The sequence below is a fragment of the Orbicella franksi genome, chromosome 5 (genome assembly GCF_964199315.1).
Source record: "Orbicella franksi chromosome 5, jaOrbFran1.1, whole genome shotgun sequence".
NCBI lineage: Eukaryota > Metazoa > Cnidaria > Anthozoa > Scleractinia > Merulinidae > Orbicella > Orbicella franksi.
The window spans coordinates 18,548,115-18,567,175 of NC_138149.1; the positions used below are offsets into that span (position 1 = coordinate 18,548,115).

Consider the following 19,061-nt stretch of genomic DNA (forward strand, 5'->3'; position numbering starts at 1 on the left):
TTTTTAGAATGTGGCTTAGAATGATGATTTACCACATAATAAGTGTATTAAACTAAGTGATCAAGAAATATTGTCTACCCACTTTGTCTTTTCAGTTTCTGAAACAGGCTACACTAGTGTTCAAGGACAATTCTCGTGCTATAATAAGATGTGTACAGTAATCTGTTCATAGATGATTTCTATTCCGTACTGCAAAGTTTCAGCTCACTGATGTTTGTTAGTCTCACTCAATGGCAAGCCAATTGATATTATTTGTTACAAACCGATTAACTTACCTTTGAGGCATTTTAAATTCTTACAGTTTCAAAGTTGTTTCATCCACTGATTAGTATAGGTAATCATACGGTTTCGAGTTCAATTTGGAATTAATTTGCACGAGTGAGTTTTTCAAAAAGTTGAAATTGCATGAGCCGCTTCGGCGAGTGCAATTTCAGCTTTTTGAAAAACTCACAAGTGCAAATTAATTCCAAATTGAATGAGAAAAACCATATGATTACTTATTAATTATATAAACAAGAAAACATTTGCGTGGAGCAAGTGCCGGAAGACCTTTCTTCAAGCCATTTTTTCACATTCGAGAAAACTTTCGTCATCATTTTACGTAATATCATTGGCTTGGAAAATTTCCTATTGTCTCTCAGCCAATCATAATCCATAATTACGATGTGTAATTTGCACTGGTGTTACACTTTTTGCACCGGTGTTACACTTTTTGCACTTGTGTTACACTTGAACTGCACTACTCTCAGCCAATCAGAATCGAGTAATATTTTCATGTATATTATTATCAGAAGAATGAAGTATAAAGCTCTGCATCCATAACAGCGGTTTACAGGAATTGAAACTGTGAATTTACCTCAAGCAAGAAGTTGTTCAATGTTACATTGTGACGTCTTACATCGATCAAAACAAAAACGTAAACAAACCCTTGAGTGCACGCAATACAGACTGGAAACTAGAATATGTCAATCAACGAAAAAACACACTGGCTTGGAATTAAGGTGGCTGAACACAGTTTTTGATACCTGTGTTTCATTCACCTTTTTCTCTAAAACCCTTGATCTCTCGGTCGCCAAAAATGGCAGCAAGCAAGTTAACAACACAAACTTTGGTTTTTTGATAGTTAAGCTGACGTATGTGCTGTTGCCATGGCAACATCAATAAATATAAACAGGGCTTTAAAATCGGTTTCGTTTATTTGTAGAAAATCTAGTCATTAGATTTTCTTTATAATTGGCATGCAACAAGCTTGTAATGATTCTCACAAGTTAACACCATTTTGCTAATAATTCAACAGAGACATCTTTAATTATCCCTTGTTGAAGGTTCACTGGAATATCTAGAATTTCCTTTGTTAAAGTTCAATTATTTTCAATACTCCAGTTACTTATTTCCTAAAGTATTTTCGTGTCAAATTTCGTGAAATTCTAATGAGTGGTTCTCGAGAAATAGGCGTATTTCCGAGAGTGGAATTTTCACTCAATCGCAGTTTTTTGACTTACTACGCATGCGCTGCATTTAACTGGGTTCTTTCGGTAACAAAGAAAAAGCTGGGAATTGCTGGGTTCTTTGCATTGTTACCTTTTCTTACATATCTTTGTGATAAAAGACTGACGCCATCAATACACTGCGTTCAGTTATAGAGAAAAATAGCACAGACACTGTGGGTGTTGAGTAAATAAAGCGATTGCTCTATTGACGGCATGTTTCTTTTTTGCAATCCTTGTGCGCGCGCTGAATTACATCAGCAAAAGCACGCGCGAAAACTGTGTTCGGCCACCTTAAGGTCAGTGGTTCAAAATTGAGAAGCAAACACCCAAGTTATAATTCAAGAAGCAAACTTTATGGGTATAACCCCATTATATGATCAGCTGCTGCTTACAATACAATTTCAAAAAAAAAAAATTGGTACCTAAAAAGCCCTTTGAATGAAGTAATTATAACAATACCTCAACTGTAATATCAGAAACAACACTGGATGATGTGGCTCAAACCATGAGGAGTGAATGTGAGAAAGGCAACATCACTGACCAAAATTAACATGGGGTACTACTTACACCCAATCGAAGAAGCTAGTGATAAATGGGGCTAAGTGATGACTTTGGTAATATTTTGGGCCAAATTAGCTGAATTTTTGTATGCGGCCTTTAATCAATTAAAAAACATTGCCCTGGCATTTATTTCAGTAGTTTTTGTTTCGTTTTAAAAAAAAATACAGGTAAAAATGCTGCATACTATGTTTTCAGGGCTTGAAACAAGTGCCAACCAGTTGTCTAGGACAAGTAGATTTTTCTGCTAGACAAGCAGCTTTTCATTCTCACTTGCCCAATGGGCAAGGTATCAGGCAAGTCGTCTACCAACTAAATCATTGAAAGAGCAAACTAAGATAAGCAAAATTTGAGAGCTACTTGTTCCAATGGCAAGCTGGAATTCAAGCATTTTGTGAGCCCTGTGTTTTGCTTCATTCAAAACAGAAAGAATTGAAACCAATTAAATCTTCGTTTTGTTAAACAAGAATGAAATCCATGAAGCGGCACATGAATAAGCAGCTCTATGATGGTGCCGACGAGGCAACCTCACCTCAGGGATTGGCTGCCTTGTTGCCAATTACCTAATTCATTAATTTTTAAAAACTAATCTTTCCAGTTAATGCCTACTCATTTGTAGAACTTTTACTCCAAAATAGTAGCATTTAAAGGTCACTCCAAAAAGCTTACTTTTTTTGTCTCCACCTATAGCAAGAAAACATTGGGTTTTTGAAACTGTACTTGGCAGCCAGGCTGTGTTTATGTGATGTCAATCCATCCAACTTGAAATTAACAGGAAGGAGAAAAACCTGCAACTGACTTGGCATCCCTCACAAGGTCAGCAAAATGTATTTTTTCCCAACCAATTATCCACTTCCCTATCTTCACTGCTATCATTTTCTGGGTTTGGAGCACGTTCAGCTCGAAATACAGCTCAAGAATAACCATAACCTAGAGTGGTAGCTAAAAGGCTTACTGGAAGCCATGGACAAAATCCCTTGGAGGGAATGAATCACAAAAACATGGCCAAGCTGCTGAGTAAATGGTGGCAATCATGCTGAGTTTGGGCTTCTTTGGAGACAAATTTCACAAGAAAAACCTGCACTTTAGAAGCTGAAACTTCAGTGAGTGGCTTAAGGACAATGCCTACTAAATACAAAGGTTTTTGCACTAGGTTAGGACCACGCGCAAGAAGTAGTTCTTTGCAAGGGCTATTGCAGTCCACAAAGAAAAATTGGGGTAGCCATGCATTTTTTCGAGATAATTAGCCTTGAATCTCATCAAAAATGCTGACATCAGCATTTTTCTGAAAAAGAAGGAAGGATATTTTTTAACAAATTTCCTTAGAATTTGCATTTGCATACAGAAAAGTAAACGCATTTAAAATGATCTTTAAACTACATGGCAAATGGTAACATAAAAACCATTTTTGGTATCTTTTTAATAACAAAATCGTTGCAACAGCGCTTTTAGCATCTGACAGCCTTCCTCTGGTTCAGTCTAAATACCTTTTGCTCACAACCAGAAACTAAACATGTGTTGAATAGGCTTGCCACTTCCATTTCATAACATAAAAAGTAGGGGTAACCGCATGTTTTTTAAAGTTATTCATCTTTTTTGAAAATTTTTACGGTGCCTGTTACAATTTTTCCTGTCACCTCCCCAGTAAGGAAGACATTTGCGTATCTTGCACTTGTTTTGCGCACACTACGCCATCTGCAGGTACATGTTTACAGTTGGATTTCAGTATAATTTTCAACAGATAACAGCTAGGTTTTCAGCTCGAAGACAAACAGTTAGAGGTTAGCAATATGCTGCTATTCTGGTGTTCCTGGCTTAAGTACAGGTTCATTAAACTTGGTTTGGTCACAGTAGGAAAATTTTGCTTTCATTTTAGTCGTGTACGTGATAGCGTAGTTGATTGCCTCAATGTCAACCACAGCGCACGCATGGTGCTTTAACCATAGCTTGCATGATGCACAGAACGTGTGTGCATTAACAAAAGTAGGCACTGTCCTTAACTTAGTGTACCGTTTTTATTAGCACTGACAAAAACTATTTTTTTGGAGTGACCTTCTTCTTCAGAGTAAGGCCCGGTCCAAACACCACTCCACTCATGTGCCAAACCAAACTTGATTAAGTTCGACTTTAGAGTGACTTTGGAGCCACGGCTGGTTCAGACAGTGTACTTGCGTTGAGCCTAATTCGGGAAGCCAGTGGTAACAATTTTCGACGAGAAAATATGTGTTCTGAATTCACGAACTCTGTCCAAATAGAAAAACTGTGACGAACATTTTGCTGTTATCTACTGTTATGGCAAAATTTAGGGAAGCAAATTCAAACTCGAGGTTCAGTGTTTGTATTTAGAGAGGTTTTCTCCCAGTTAAATTGACTTTTTAAAGGGAAATCTAATAAGCTGGGCTATTATCATGAAGGAAAAGCAAAAAATGAATTTGCGCTAAAGAAACTCGCTTGTACAGTCACACTTCTTATAAATCGAAGGCATACTGGTATTTTGTCTTTATTTTTAGTGACGACTTTGAGCTTCATGCATGACTGGTCATGCCACTCAATTTTGAGCCAATCACGAGTCCTGTTATATGAAAAATAAATTACAGTAATTTATGCATCAGGTTCAACACACGAGGAGAACGCCGTATGAATCAGCTGCCGCTCCAACGTCGCCTAGTGCGACAGACCCTGCCGAATTTAATGTTGTTTGCCGCACCAAACCTAACCTGCTGAACCAAACTGATTCAAACGCCGCTCTTCTGCCATACTTAACTCATCGGTTAGGTTCGGCGCATAATTGAGCGGCGTTTGGGACGGGCCTAACTCTCTAACCAAATGGAATAAAAGTAAATGTACATGTAAGCCCAAACAAGTTCACAGAGTGGACCTATTTTTATAGAAGAGCAAATCATCAGGAGGGCGCATTTTTTTTTCCCACTTCTCTATTCATTTTAGTCTCCATCTCTGACAATGGCTTCAGTTGGGAGTAAATGTATGAGAGACGCGTGCGCATTGTGGACCTATTTTTATATGACTTGGTTATTTTGACCACCCCCTTACTATTAATTTGAACATTTGTCTTTCTCCTGAGAGTTTGAAATCATGGGTTCAACTTTCAATTGATTTTGGATTGAGCTAGTAAACATACTGTCTTGGAAATTTCATAACATAGCTTTCCTCCCCAGGATTTGAAGACAAACTCTGAGTTGAAATACTCAGGGCTCTGGATTGTAGTGGAGTGTTAAGTGCATCTAGTACAGTTAGCACCTTTGAAGTGAATTCGTGTGTCCTGGCACTTGCATCATCTGCAATTTCAGTAAAACTAGCTGCAAATTGTCTGGCATCTTTTCCACTTTGGTGAATGGTTTTCAAAGGCTTTTCTGAAATGATATCCTTCAGTATTTGGAATGTTATCCTCTCCTTTGGTGCCGATGGATGTATTCCAGGTGAATTTGGGGGATTTGCATCAATTTCATTGTTCATGTTAGACACCACAGATTCACTTTCTAGTCGCTGATTCAAAACTTCTTTCAGTGGCTGATGTTTGTATGGTGTTTTAAGTGATCTGCTATCACATCCCACATCAGGAAGAGCTTCTCTAACATTTGAAATTTCAAAAACAAGATGTTTAGGAATGCTGTGAGCTGACAGAACAAAGCTATAAGCAGTAGATAGTAAAGCTCTTTGTGGTGTCAAAAAGTCAGCTTCTTTTTCTCTCAGTTGGATTATTAGCAAAACATACTCTTTGAGGTCCTCAGTTCCTGTAAGGTGAGCGACAACGTTGAGATATCCTGCAACAAGAGCATGAAGAGCACAACGATTCATGCTTGGTAACATCAAGTTATCATCCAGAGCAACACTTTGCAGTCCAAATGCCAAATGCACTATGTTTGAAATAAGTTCAAAATCAGAGGCAACCTCTACAGTGATTACAGCCAAAGTTAAATAAATGGCAAGAATGTTTTCCACAGTATTTGAAGGCATACAAGCACTTTCATACAAATACCAGAGGATTTCATCCTTGTTCTTTTTTAAAAAAACAAGGTCCTGTTTAGAACGGTCTTCAGTTGTCAACTTAATCTCTTGACCTCTCTTTAAGACTCCATTTTCACCAAGCTTATTAATGTTACCATGACGATCAAGCAGAGTGTAAAGAACCTCTTGGGCAAGTCTTCTTACAACTGAATCTTCAACAATGGTGGCTTGAAGCAAGGATTCAAGAAATGTTGGAGAAAAGGTAGTGGAAAAGGAGATGGAGTCAAAGCTTTGAGCAACACTCAAAAGACAGCGAAGGAACATCTTTTGGAGAACTCTGTCTCCTTCTGACACCCTGGTGTGATCTTGATTTTCTTGACTACAGTGGTGATGGTTTTGAATTTGGTCATTTGGCAATGGAAATTTTCCCATTATGAACATCATGATGTCAGTTTTCTGAAAGTCGGGAAGCACTGCAGCAAAGGCTCCAACTGTACTGACCAGAGACTCCTCAAATTCTTTCTCATCATTACCATCATCATCAGAATCACTCACTCTTCCACTCTGAAATCTGGCATCTACAGATGTTCGAAGATGACGAAGAAGGGTGTTGAAAACTTCTAACACTGCTGGACCAATGGAACTGTTACTTGCAATTTTGACACAAGCAGCCAAAACTTGTACAATACTGGCTTTGACATTGGCTTTGTCTTTGATGTGATCATCCAAATGGGACAGGAGCTTCTCAATGACCATGTAATTAAATTGACTCTGCACTGAGTACAAAACAATATTGAATATCTTCAGTGCAAACTCATTGGGTACCCAAAGCTCACTCTTATCAAAGTGAGTGAGTGCTGGGTTAATTATTGATTTTATGTTTCCGTAACTAGCTCGGTTGATTAATTCTCGGAGGCATGATTCTGCCAGAGAAGCTGGATCTTCCTCAGTGTTGGAACTCTGCAGATCTTGATCACTGGGAAGTTTAGCCATACAGCTCTCTTCCATGACAAACAACAAGGACGGTATAATCTTACTCATATGTGTGTCGTCCATGATGTTGGCTTGAAGGTCATCAGATACAGTTTTTCTCACAACACCCTGTAGTCCTTTTAGACCAGCTAAACGAATCCTGAAGCAATCTTTCTCATTCCCAGTGCTACACCAACACATTGCACTGAATTTAGAGACGAAAAAATCGTACCGTCGATGGTAAGAGGGGGTGTCTTCTTCAATATTGGCAAACTTCACAAAGGATGTACTACCGAGAACCTGCAAGTCAGCCTCTGAGCTTTCAAGCAGTTTCTGTACCATTTTAAGAAAGCTCTCGACAAACAAGTTTAAGTTAGGAGCATGACATGCTAACAAAAGCTGATCAAGAGCTTCCACGGTAATAAAAACGAACCCAAACCTTCTGCGTTCCACATCTCTGTTTAACTTCTTGGCCAGATAAGCGCCGATTCTGTCCAGCTTCTCCGGCGATGAAAGAGCGTAAAATATCAGTTTGTCCATATTTGCCTTAACCAAACCTTGGCGCGAATCAGCAGGATAGATATTATCTACTAGGCGTCTGTAACGAGGGCGTAAGTTACCAACGCAGGAACATATATGAGAACTCGCCATCTTGCAGTGAAAGGTATGGGAGGAGCTTAATAAGGATCATTGAATGCGCATACTGGATGCGCATACTTCATACTCAACCGCTGACATTTATAGTAAGTTTTGCGGGCGATCGCAATCTAGTTCCCAGATTCTGCTTAGCCTGGATAGGGGTAACGTGGGCTCTGGGAACGAGATTGGGGCGCCACATTCGAGAAAATAACTTTCAGATCCTTTCAGATATGTAGAATTTAAGGCAACTTATGGCTCAACTTCAGGAAAGCTCGTCATCTCATTCAGCCGAGATGACTGTATCAGAATCAGGAAATTTGGCACAAGGCGAAGGAAGTCATGTGGTAAGGTAAGATTGGTTTTCAGCTTTAAAAACCGCTTTCCTCTGTAGGAATAGCTCAGTACAAGTACGAAGAATACAGGACGTACATACATACAAATCAAAGTCGATCATCGAAAACGTAGTCGATAAGTCGATAGTACTCGATATTTGTCGATAATTGTCAATCGACAAGTTACATTTGTCGATAAAAGTCGATAATCACAAGGTTTTCAACTGATTATCGATTTTATCGACAAAAATGCAGACAAATGTTTCAATCAGCTACAAAATTCAAGTAACCAAACCAATAATAGCTCCAATGACTTTTTTTATGCCGAGGTTAAACAGCTCTAAAGTAAATCTGTGTGACAATGAACTTAAATAAAAACCTGAACAACCAAGTGGTCTGTTATTCATTACAGAACAAAATGTTTAAATTTCCTTGAGAAATGATCGATTAACAGTTTCAGCTGAACTAAATCGCGACCTATAACATAACTCGAATCAACCTAGTTCCCAGAGTCTCTCTAGGCGGGGGAGATGAGAGATCCTGGGAATTCAAAGTCGTGTTTCTTCAGGGGGACAGAACGGGCCAAAGTTTAGACTAGATGCGGGAAAAAATCGAGGCCAGCAAAGTAATTAAGAAGTAAGGTAAAGTAAATTGACATTTTATTTCATCAGTGTTTTTGTTCAGTTCAACATTTGACAAATACAAGTTGCTACGACTCTCCTCCCTCTCCGCTAGGTGTGCTGTATTCGCTGGGTTTGTATGCCCCTTGCTTCTCCTTGCACCTGTGACTGTTGTACCAGTCCACAACCTACATATGCCTACGCCATACATCGTCTTTTGTATTTCCGATACTTGTCGATTGAAATCGATCAAAATCGATCAAAATCGATCAAAATCAATCATAATCCAACAAAGTCGATAATCACAATAAATTGTGTGATCAACTTTTATCGATTTCCGAAATTTGTCGATTAATTAGTATCGACAACGATCGACAATGATCGATTTTTATCGACTATCGAAATAATCGACATGTTACGTCCTGAGAATAGACTCTCTCTTTAGTGAATACCGTAAATCCTCGAATAAGCGCTCCTCCTATCGGCCAAGATTTAAAATAAGCGCCCCCCCCTCGAATAAGGGCCCCCCTCCCGTCCCCCCATTTTGTGGACAAGTAATGAGACAACAAAGGATGTATAGTTTTCGTCGTGTAGTATTAGATTTGTGCATTGTTTCAGCTTGTGAACACGTTAAGTTTGGAAAAAAAATTACAAGTACTAACGGTGCCTTGATTTAAAGTTTAGGATCAGCTTTTTATGTCAGTAAACAGCTTATGTTGTTGTTTACGTGCAGATGATGTTTTGAAAAAGTGATCATGTCACGGCACAATTTGAGGAAAATTAAATAAACACCCCCTCTTGATTAAACACACCCCATCTTCTCCTAAATTTGAAATAAGTGCCTAATGGGCGCTAATTCGAGGATTTATGGTAAGCATTATATGTTGGGTCAGTTTATTGGAGGTATTAACATAATTTCAGGTGTGTCCGATTAATGCATGACAATCGGTAATCAATATAAGCTTCAACTAAGACTGCAAAGAGGGTCCACAATAGGGTTCTCAGATCCCGCTTTCCCGCCCATTTTTTCCTGTTTTTTTTGCTTGACTACAAATTTTTTTTGAGTCTCAACTTATGATATAGGCACACCTTTTTTTTTAACAAAGATTTACCTATAATATGTTGATTACAATATACTACTTAAATACAATACTTACGATAAACTTACCTACAATATGTTTTTTTATCAACATTAACATAACACTGCATACAACACTTATGGGTAACTACTGTACTAATAATAATACTATACAATTACAACTGATTTCTACAGGATATATTCTATTCAATTTACATAATTGCTAAGATGAAAATTTTGTGAGTTTTTTTTTTTAATGTGAGAAGTAGAGGACAAATTGAACTAAGCGAAACCTCCTATTTTCAAGATAAAATTTAGTTTCTGGACAAAAACATCCCAATTACATGCACGTTGGTTGATTTTCTGGAAATGAAAGTAGAATTTGGCTTAGAGGAGACAGAAATTTAGTTTTTTTATTTCATTGTCATTATCAGTAGCTGTCCCGAAGAGTATTTCTTTTGAGTTTAATGTGATGGAAGAGTTTTCCCTTTCAATAAACCAGCATAGCACTTTTCGGAGAAAGTCGACCACAATATGACAACCTACGAAGGAGTGAAGTAAAGATTCATCGTCCCTGCAGTAATGACAACTCTTGTAGTCTTCAATCTGTATAAATGTAATTCTTTGTGGTGACAATGTGATGAGCAAGTTTGTAAAAAAATTATTCACTTTCCTTGAAATCTGGGCTCAGAACTTTTCTTTCCGAATGAAGGCAGTCCTGCTCGCACGTCCTTTTCGAAATATAGGGTGACACAATTCGATTCGTAATGTCACATACTTTGTACAGTAAATAACTATCACTGCCATGCGGTGTGGCCATCCTGGCCAAAACAAACCAAGTGCTCTGGAAAAGGTTGAAAGACTAGAAAAACTAGAAAGGATCGGGGGACCAAAATTACAGATGCAAGCATTGCAAATATCGGAACTGGACAGACTGTGGTTTTTGTGCTGGTCAATAACGATTTATGAGGTGATGTAAGAATTGAAATCCCATATCCCGCTCTGTTCCCCTTACGAATCCTGCATCCCAACCCCATAAAAACATGAAATCCTACTCCCACTCGCAGTTGTAATTCCTGCTTCCTGCCCCTGTTTTCAGCTTAAATCCCAAATATCACAGCAAAAAAAAGCCAAATCCTGCATCCCGTGAAGCCTGTCGGGGACCCTCTGCAATGGTAACCTGCTATGTTGTTTTTTGTTTTGTTTTGTTTTTTTTTGCTTCCTGATGACAGCAGCTTGTAAAGCTCACCTAGCACAAAATGTAGAGAACTTCTTGCAGCATGTTTCATTTATTTATTAATTTTTTTTTGTTATTTATTGCTACACCCCCTTCGTCCCCTTTTCATTTTGTTTTAAGTTTAGCCCAGGCTATGCTCTTCTGAATTTTGGTTTGTGCGGTGACTTGTAGAAGGAGCTGATCTCATTAGCTTTCTAAAACTGCTGTTTAAGGGAAGTCTGCCCGAGGACATCATTAAGTCCAATGAGAGTACAAGTTTAATGATTTGGTAGCAAGCATCATTCATTATCATACTTGAAACCACCCTGAGACGGTAATGGGTTGCCATTTAGCCCCGTAATTTTGGCCAAGTGCGTTGTGGCGATAATGCTGTGCTTGTTTTTGACAGCAAAGAGCTTTAGCCGTGTCAATTTAGGGCTTAGAAGAGCAATGGACTTGACATTTCTAACTGCTGTTGGGGTTATTTGACCCTGCTTTGATGTGGCTTAAGACTTAGAAAAATTCTGCTGTAGTGTTGAAATGCTACTTTCCTGCTTGATGAAATTCAAGCACACCCTGGACATTGTTATTTGCGCACAAAACATGGCCATGAACAGAGTCAAGAAAATCACTTCAAGATCTTATGTGAGTAGCATTTCCTTGTTTTATCCATTTTAGTCACTCTTGCCTTAGCTGACAATGAGAAATTTCTCTGATTCGCTAGCATGGAAGGAATTCTATGCGTGGTTTTTGGTCAATAATTGATGAAAATAACATGTGGAGTTTTTGCTTAGTCAGATTTATGGCCTAGTTTGCTTGAAGTTAAATTGATTCTCGATCTAGGAAGCTCTTGTTTAGTTTATTTAGGATGATGCAGGCCTTAAAGAAAACTGTAGATCAGCTCTCCGCCTGGGTTTTGATATGTGTACGTTTGTGTTGATTTAGACTCAAATTTCATGTTGAAAACATTCTTAATTAAATTGTACAATTGACTGATTCAATGTAAAGACTGTGAGGAGAGAAATTTCCCCTTACTTGAGCTGTGATAAGCCTTGTTGAAAGCTGGCTCTAGGACAGAATTGTATCAAGATTATCACAAGTCAAATTCAGTGGTTATTTTTTGGTGAATACAGACAGATCTATATTTAACAATTGTAGTCGAAGGTGAGGTGAACATTGGTGAACATTCACCAATGGTCACTGAGCCTGAGGCGAATACAGTCAAACATGTACATAACGGCCCTGTATAAAGAGATCACCCTGTCTATAACGGTCACTGAACAACTTCCCAAAACTGGTCCCTTATATTTACTGTTAAGTTGACCTGCATATAGTGGTCACCTGTATATAACAGATGCGGTCACCCTTTAGACTTCCTGAATGCACAATTTCATTATCTTTTACCTGTATATAATGGTCATGAAACTGGATTATGACTAAGAAATAATGACAAGCTTTATTCATCAGCTTGTTAAATAGCAGCCACCAAAGCAGGGGTGTCACAAAAATACAAATATTAGTACTAAACACAATTACTAAAACGTGAATGTGGAGAACTTTCTTTCACACTGAGTAAAGTTAATGACATACTACGTGAAATCAAGCTTGGAGCTCCGAAATGTCAGAAAACTATCACCGATTTTTTTTTTTTCTTCTTGAGATCCATATTGTTATGTTAAAAGCTTTCCCTTATAATTTAATGAGGTGGTTTGTTTTTATATGGGGTCAAGCAACTCTTTTACAAATTATCCTTATGGCTTACTTTTTTTGTTTGTTGTTCTGTAAATCTGCCATTAAATTGTAATAAATACAAGGAAACGTACATCCAAGTATACTGCACCTCCCTTAAAGTACACCACGGACATTTCGTGGGCCTTTTTTTTATCGTGTTTATTTCGTTGCTGTTACTTGTTATCAAGTTGTCAATAAAACGTAAATTGAGTGATTATTTGCTCATAAAAATGCTATTTATTGACTTCCAGGGGAGTTTAAAGGAAACCTGTGTACAGTGGTCACCCTGTAGATAACGGTCACATGGCCATTTCCCAAGTGTGGCTGTTATATACAGGTTTGACTGTACTTGTTTTAGTATAGTTTTCAGAGGTGAAACACAGAGTAACGACTAAAACATGGAAACACAGACGCAACTGTTCATTTGCATATGTGCATGCAGCCGTAATTTTAATAATAAACTTACATGTACATTAATTGTGAAAAAGTTTACACATTAAGTTCAGCAGTAAAACAAACAAGCGAAACACTACGAAAAATAAATTAATCCATTACCTTTGTTTTATCGCTGTTGACTTCATTCACAGCTGTCATCCTTGTCAAAATATGAGTCGCTTTAGTCTGAAGAAAAATAAATTTTGGTCAATCAATCTGACCTGCTGGCAATCAATGTAATGACTACGTTTATGATTCCTTGAATACGAATTCCTTGAATGTGAGTTCTTGAAAGGATATTTCGTCCTAGGGTGACAGCAGTCATTTTGAAAATTCTCCATCCTTCCAAATATTGTGGACTTGAAGTGATGTCTTTTGAATAAATAAAAATTTGATTCAGCAACTGTCCGCCATGTTTACTTGCCGAGATGGCAAAGGTGGTGAGCTTAGTAACCAGGCCTTGAAAATGATATATTCCTCGCCTGGAGCAGTGAATATGGCGTCCTATAAGGAATCGCTCAACCAATCAGATTGCTGGAAACTTGTTGTTCAGCTCTGAAATTACACTAAATGTAATTATATATTAATAGCTGTTTGTTAAAGCCTCAAGCCAACAAAGTTGCCACAGCAACAACAACAACAACAAACTTTATTCACTCTTGTACTTACAATTTTTTATATATATCTAACTCACACACATATTAAGGAGGATCTAGAAGATTCACAGTCGAAACTTCACTGCATGGATGAAAAGATACTGGTTAAAAAGAAGCAAGGATGGGCAACTTCTGAGGCTAAAAAGTGCTAAAGAATTTAATAAAAATGTTTCCATCAAGGACGTTCTTCAGTTACAATGAACATGTGTATAAAAAGCAAGCTTTAAATAAAATTATAAAGTGTGAACTATTGCGTAGGGTAAACAATTATGTTCTGAATGACAACAAAATTACAGAGTGGAGTGCTAATTAGTAGACAAAACCAAAACAAAAGCATAGAAGCAAAAACATGTATAACAAAGATGAAAAAATGGTGAAAATAATAAGGCCGAAAAAAGCAACAATGAAAACAACTGACAAAAGATGAAGGAAAAAGTTAAGAAAAAAAAACAAAATAGCTAAAACAAAAGGGATGACACAAGTGGCAGTGCAGCAAAAACTTGAATCAAAAGTCTGGAAAAAAATTAACCCACCCTGAAGCAAAGATTGTAACAAAATCCCAAATTGAAGCCCTTGGAACCTAAAAGGGTTGAGAAGCAGCAAAATCCCTGGAAGGGTCCTTAAACAGTATTAATCAGAATATATTCCCCAAACAAGGGCCTTTGAGAAAACCCAACACCTAAAAGGCATACAAAATCCAAGAAAAGGGACTTCAATCAATCAATTAATCCATCAATTGATCGAAATTGCGGAGGTTTGTGTACGAGCAAGCCTTATGTCTGTCATGTTCTTTTATCCTCTCTTGCATAGCTCTCCCTGTTTCTCAGATATACACTTTGCCGCATTCGCAAGGAATCTTCTGAACAACACCGTCTTGTTTTGCCTCCGCAATTTCAGAACACGCCAACAAGATGCAGCATTTACCCATTTTGGACAAAGTCAAGTTTATTGATGGTGACCCTCACTGGTACACACGAAGGCTCAAGGAAGGTATCCATATAAGACTTCATCCAAATAACATCAATAGAGATGGTGGAATTGAAATTCCTGAAGCACGGATACCTAGAATCAGAAAGCACAACAGCCAGTCAGTTAGAATGCGGACGTATGAGGGAACAGCATCACAAAGTCAGAATAATAATAAGGATCGAAATGCACTGATAGCAGCGAACCAAGGTGCTACAAATAGCGACACACAACAACCGACCTCATCGCCTGATGAAGACTAGCAGTATAGCAGTCGAAACATCTGTCTGCATCTCAAAGTGACTCCATTGTGAGACAAAAGAGAGAAAAATTCATCTATCCTATTGTACACCACGATGAATAATGTACACATCTTTGATGGCATGCTGTCTTGTTGCAAATGCCTTTTTGAGTAGATTGGAGCTAATTTAGCTTATATCCAGGCTAAAAATGTCCAAAATCTCCAAAAAATGCATTTTTCCAAACATCTCCAGGTGTCAATGGGTTAAACTGTTAGAGCTTTATGTGTATATTAGTCATCTTTCCTTTAATGATCTGAGCTAAGGGCAGTTACTCTAGAGACCATGAATTTATCTTGACCATGCTGGTCTTTTTTTGGATTACCCATTGGTTTCTTCAGATTTCTTTTCTGGATAACCTTTGAAGATCAAAGAAATGATGAACTGTCGGAAGCTCGCTTGCTATTATAATTTTAACCAAAAGCTGTCCAGTGTGTTTTTTGGGCCAGAAATTCATCAACAGATCCATTGTGATATAACCTTTATTTACCCTTGGCAGTGTTATAGTACAAGTGCTTGTGGGACGAGCAAACAACTGAAACAAATAATTCAAACTGAACATAAGATTGTTGTGAGCATGTAATTGTCTGGCATGTGGTTTCACTTTTTTTGTGTGAACTCTTCTCTTTACTTTGAAGTGAGATGTGCAAATTTCTTGGTTTATCATTGGGCTAGATATAATTATCTTGAAGCCTCAAGTCTTGTTCTGTATTGACTGTACACATATATAATGCTTTTGCTGGTTGGTAAGACGCAGTTAATGGAACATGACACCCCTTGAGGGTTAGGCTGTTTACGTTCGTAATGCAATCCAGTAGGATAAACAATAGTACAATACTGAATGCTCAATTCATGAGTGAATGTTCCCTCATTCTAGCAGTTTGCACAAACACTATTCACGTGTGTATTTTAGCTTCTATCTTGTGGTGTAATCTAGCAAAATATCTTAGCTTCTCCTAGATTGGCCCACATATTTGTTAGCTCCATTCATTGCTAACAAGTTCACCACGTTACGTCTATTTAGTTCATAGTACAGCTGTACCTATTGGTCGAACTTTGAAACACTGTCCTGCTATGTAAATCTCAATACACTGGCAGCTTGCACGAGAGTACACAGCCCTTGGAGAAGGGCTTTTGTTTAATATTTGCCAATAAACTGAGGTCACTCCTTGTGGTTCGGTTAAGTCTGCCTAGCGACTTCCCCCAAGCTTTGGCATTGCTTGTGTCTTGCCATCTTATATCCTAGCCTTTATCTTGTTCAATCCAGCCTGTGCTGTGCTGGGGAGATAAGAAAGGCTCTGCCAATACTCTTGGTCTATTCCCACGTTACTGGGGGAACAAGTGAAGCTTTTTGTTTGTGCACCTATCATGAAGTCGCGTCAAACCTGCCACAGGGCTGTGTCCCCCTCAATTACGCCATATTGTTGTTTGCGTATTTGTGTTACCTTTTACCTGGTTGCATTACGTCTACTCTTAGTTTGAATGATGGAATAGTGGCATTAACATGTATGTAAATCAAGAACTCTAGTGTTTGAATGAAACAGTCTTTGTCCCATGTAAGTTACATGTTTGTTTCAGCTGTCATGTATTTTTAAGTTTATTTGTACATGTAATAATTTCTTTGCCTTACTGGGGCAGGTTGACAGTTACATATCAGCAACATGTGCGTGTATGGTTATTGATGGGTGGGGTTGGTGTTCATTTGTGTTCTACATTGCTTTCAGACAACCCTTCTCAGGTGGTGTACCCTCCATATACTCGGCAGGCCGTTAAATGAGCCATTTTATTTGAAGGACTGAATATTACAAGAATTATGTAATAGTGAAATGTGTAGAGTGCTCTGCAAAGAACTGTGAATTTAGGAGATCCCATAAAAAGGATTTACAGTTTCTACATTCAAAATTTTGATGAATAATATTATTCTTGAGCATTAATGCATAATAATGAACAATTACTTTTTCGTTATTAATTTTTACTCTTCTTCTTCTTGAATATTTTCCAGATCTATTGGATCAATCAAGAGAAGTGTAAAAAAGGTACTGTCACTGAGTTCATGTCTTTTCTTGTAAAGCTTGCTTCAATTCTCACTAACACACTCACAATAATGTAAACTACAGTAACCAGAAAATGTTAGAAGATTGTTTCAACTTGAAATACTTCTGTTGAAAAAGAACTTGCACTGCAGTTCTTTGTTGCAAAAAGTTAGTGAGCAATCAACCGAGCAACTGGGAAAAAATTATCCTGCATCATCTTGAACCTGTTGGGGGTAAATTTATTTAATGTTGCAATTTTGATTTAAAGAAATTGCCTATAAAGCATCCGTCATTCTCCAGCATCTTTGGGGCACTTTTTCTTTCTTTTCATCATTCTAAAAATTTCTGAGCTGTGGTAATGGCATGATGATCAAGGAGTCAACTAGAATACCCCTCTGACAAAGATATTGATTTTATGTTTGGTATTCTAAGGTGTGAGTTCTAATTGCTTGTTAACCATAATTAATTTTGTTACTATGTAGCTGCTAAACAGTATTATATATTCTTGTTGCCAGAACAATTCTCTACTTTCAATTAAAGCATTTAATTCCAAAATTAAAATGATTTGAACACCAACTTGAGACAATGATCATAAAATCAAATAATAGATTGTCAACTCACAATATATATGAAATGGGGAAGTACAAAAATTGGGTTGATATACAATCTTGTGTTGTTGCTGTGCTGTATTAGTATTAGCATAATCAACTCTAAATTTAGAAGTAGAAGAGAGGTAATAGGAACTGAAGCGTGTGTGCGTACTTGTATGATGTAGGGTGTCTGTTTATTTTTGAATTATGTGTGTTTATAGAACATTTTCTTATATAGACAAGAGTTTTTTACTGGAAAATACACCACTCGTAAAATTCATACGAAACCACATCCGGGACTCGAGTGGCGTATTTTGCATATCCTCAATAGTGAAGATATCGATGATTTCACTGATATCAAGTTTGTCTCTTAAATTGTACTTTGATGCATTGATGTATCATCGAAACATCTTTGGGTCTTCCTCAAAAGTCTTTGGCAATCTTCAGCAATCTTCGGTAATCTTCGGAAATCTTTGGTAATCTTCACAAATTTTTGGAAAATGTTTGGCAACGTTCATCTGACCTAGGCCTATGGACAAGTTTTGGAGAATCTTTGGAAATCTTTGGAAAGTGGTCGGAAATCTTTGGAAAATTGTCAAAAATGGTGTCGTCAGTATGTCTATATATCTATATGTCTATGTCTAGCGGTCAGCAAGCATAATGGCCGCGTTTTTTGATGGCTCTGCTAACTTGAGAAATTTCTTGCTTTCTCTTACATAATTCTTACGTAAATCTTACTTTTTTTCGTTGACAAACTTACTAAACAACTAACAAATAATGTCTGCAAAAAGAGGAAAACAAAAGGAAACGGTGGAAGAAGATTTTGAGGCTTTTGTATGTCATCAGTTAAGTTCAATAAGTGACGACCTGAAAGAAGTGAGAGGAACTCAAGTCAAGATTCAAAGAGACATTGCATCTCTTCAGAGTCAAATTAAGGAAAATGAAAGCTTGATTTCAAAACTGAAAGAATCTTTGGATACAAAACTGGAGGTATTAACAGGACAACTGCATGAAGCTAACACAAGAATCAACCAAAATCGAGAACGATATCACCAAGAATGCAAAAGAGATCAATGACACCTACGAGAGATTGCTGCCCCTGGAGAGAAATTCTAGGGACTGCAATCTGAGATTTTACAACATCCCAGAATCAACAGGCGAAGATTGTATTGCAAAGCTCCGTGATGTCATAGGAAATGATCTCCAATTACAAGCAAACATCGAGAGCGCCCACAGGATCGGGCCCTTCAAGGATGATGGCATTCCCAGACCAATTTTGGCTAAGTTTTTGTACCATCCGGAACGGTTTAGAGTTATCAAAAAGAAGAGGGATCTATGTAATGGTGTGCGCGTCTCGGATGATTTGATATGGGAAGACCGTTAAAAGAAGAAACAATTAAGATCTGTTATGAAAGAAGCATTTGAAACTGGAAAAAGACCTAGATTTCATCATGGCAAGCTCCATATCAATGGTGAGCTA

The 19,061-nt window shown here is 37.7% G+C and overlaps 4 protein-coding genes across 10 annotated transcripts in view; 2 read left to right on the forward strand and 2 right to left on the reverse strand.

Annotated features, from left to right (window-relative positions):
* Positions 1-19,061, reverse strand: part of LOC145487527 (uncharacterized) — a 572,009-nt gene that overhangs the window by 158,925 nt on the left and 394,023 nt on the right. The window lies entirely within an intron of this gene.
* Positions 1-19,061, forward strand: part of LOC145487565 (uncharacterized) — a 400,759-nt gene that overhangs the window by 149,027 nt on the left and 232,671 nt on the right. The gene's annotated exons all lie outside the window — the stretch shown is intronic.
* Positions 1-19,061, forward strand: part of LOC145487541 (uncharacterized) — a 111,379-nt gene that overhangs the window by 826 nt on the left and 91,492 nt on the right. The window contains exons 1-3 of one of the 7 annotated variants that reach the window (XM_081466366.1): positions 7,804-7,969; positions 14,591-14,683; positions 16,961-16,994. In XM_081466366.1, the coding sequence (XP_081322492.1) occupies positions 7,877-7,969; positions 14,591-14,683; positions 16,961-16,994 (220 nt within the window). In that variant the 5' untranslated portion in view covers positions 7,804-7,876. Of the gene's footprint in view, positions 1-7,803; positions 7,975-7,998; positions 11,517-14,590; positions 14,684-16,960; positions 16,995-19,061 lie in introns of those variants that run through there. The other 6 variants (XM_081466371.1, XM_081466365.1, XM_081466372.1 and 3 more) reach the window with 6 other exon arrangements.
* On the reverse strand, positions 104-7,723 carry LOC145487504 (protein EFR3 homolog B-like). Its single transcript, XM_081466308.1, has one exon. The coding sequence runs from the start codon at positions 7,635-7,637 to the stop codon at positions 5,175-5,177; it is 2,463 nt and encodes an 820-aa protein (XP_081322434.1). The 5' UTR covers positions 7,638-7,723; the 3' UTR covers positions 104-5,174.

What these genes read in the sequence shown, in the direction of transcription:
- LOC145487504 (XM_081466308.1), bottom strand. Translation starts at nt 7,637, where the DNA reads ATGGCGAGTTCTCATATATGTTCCTGCGTTGGTAACTTACGCCCTCGT.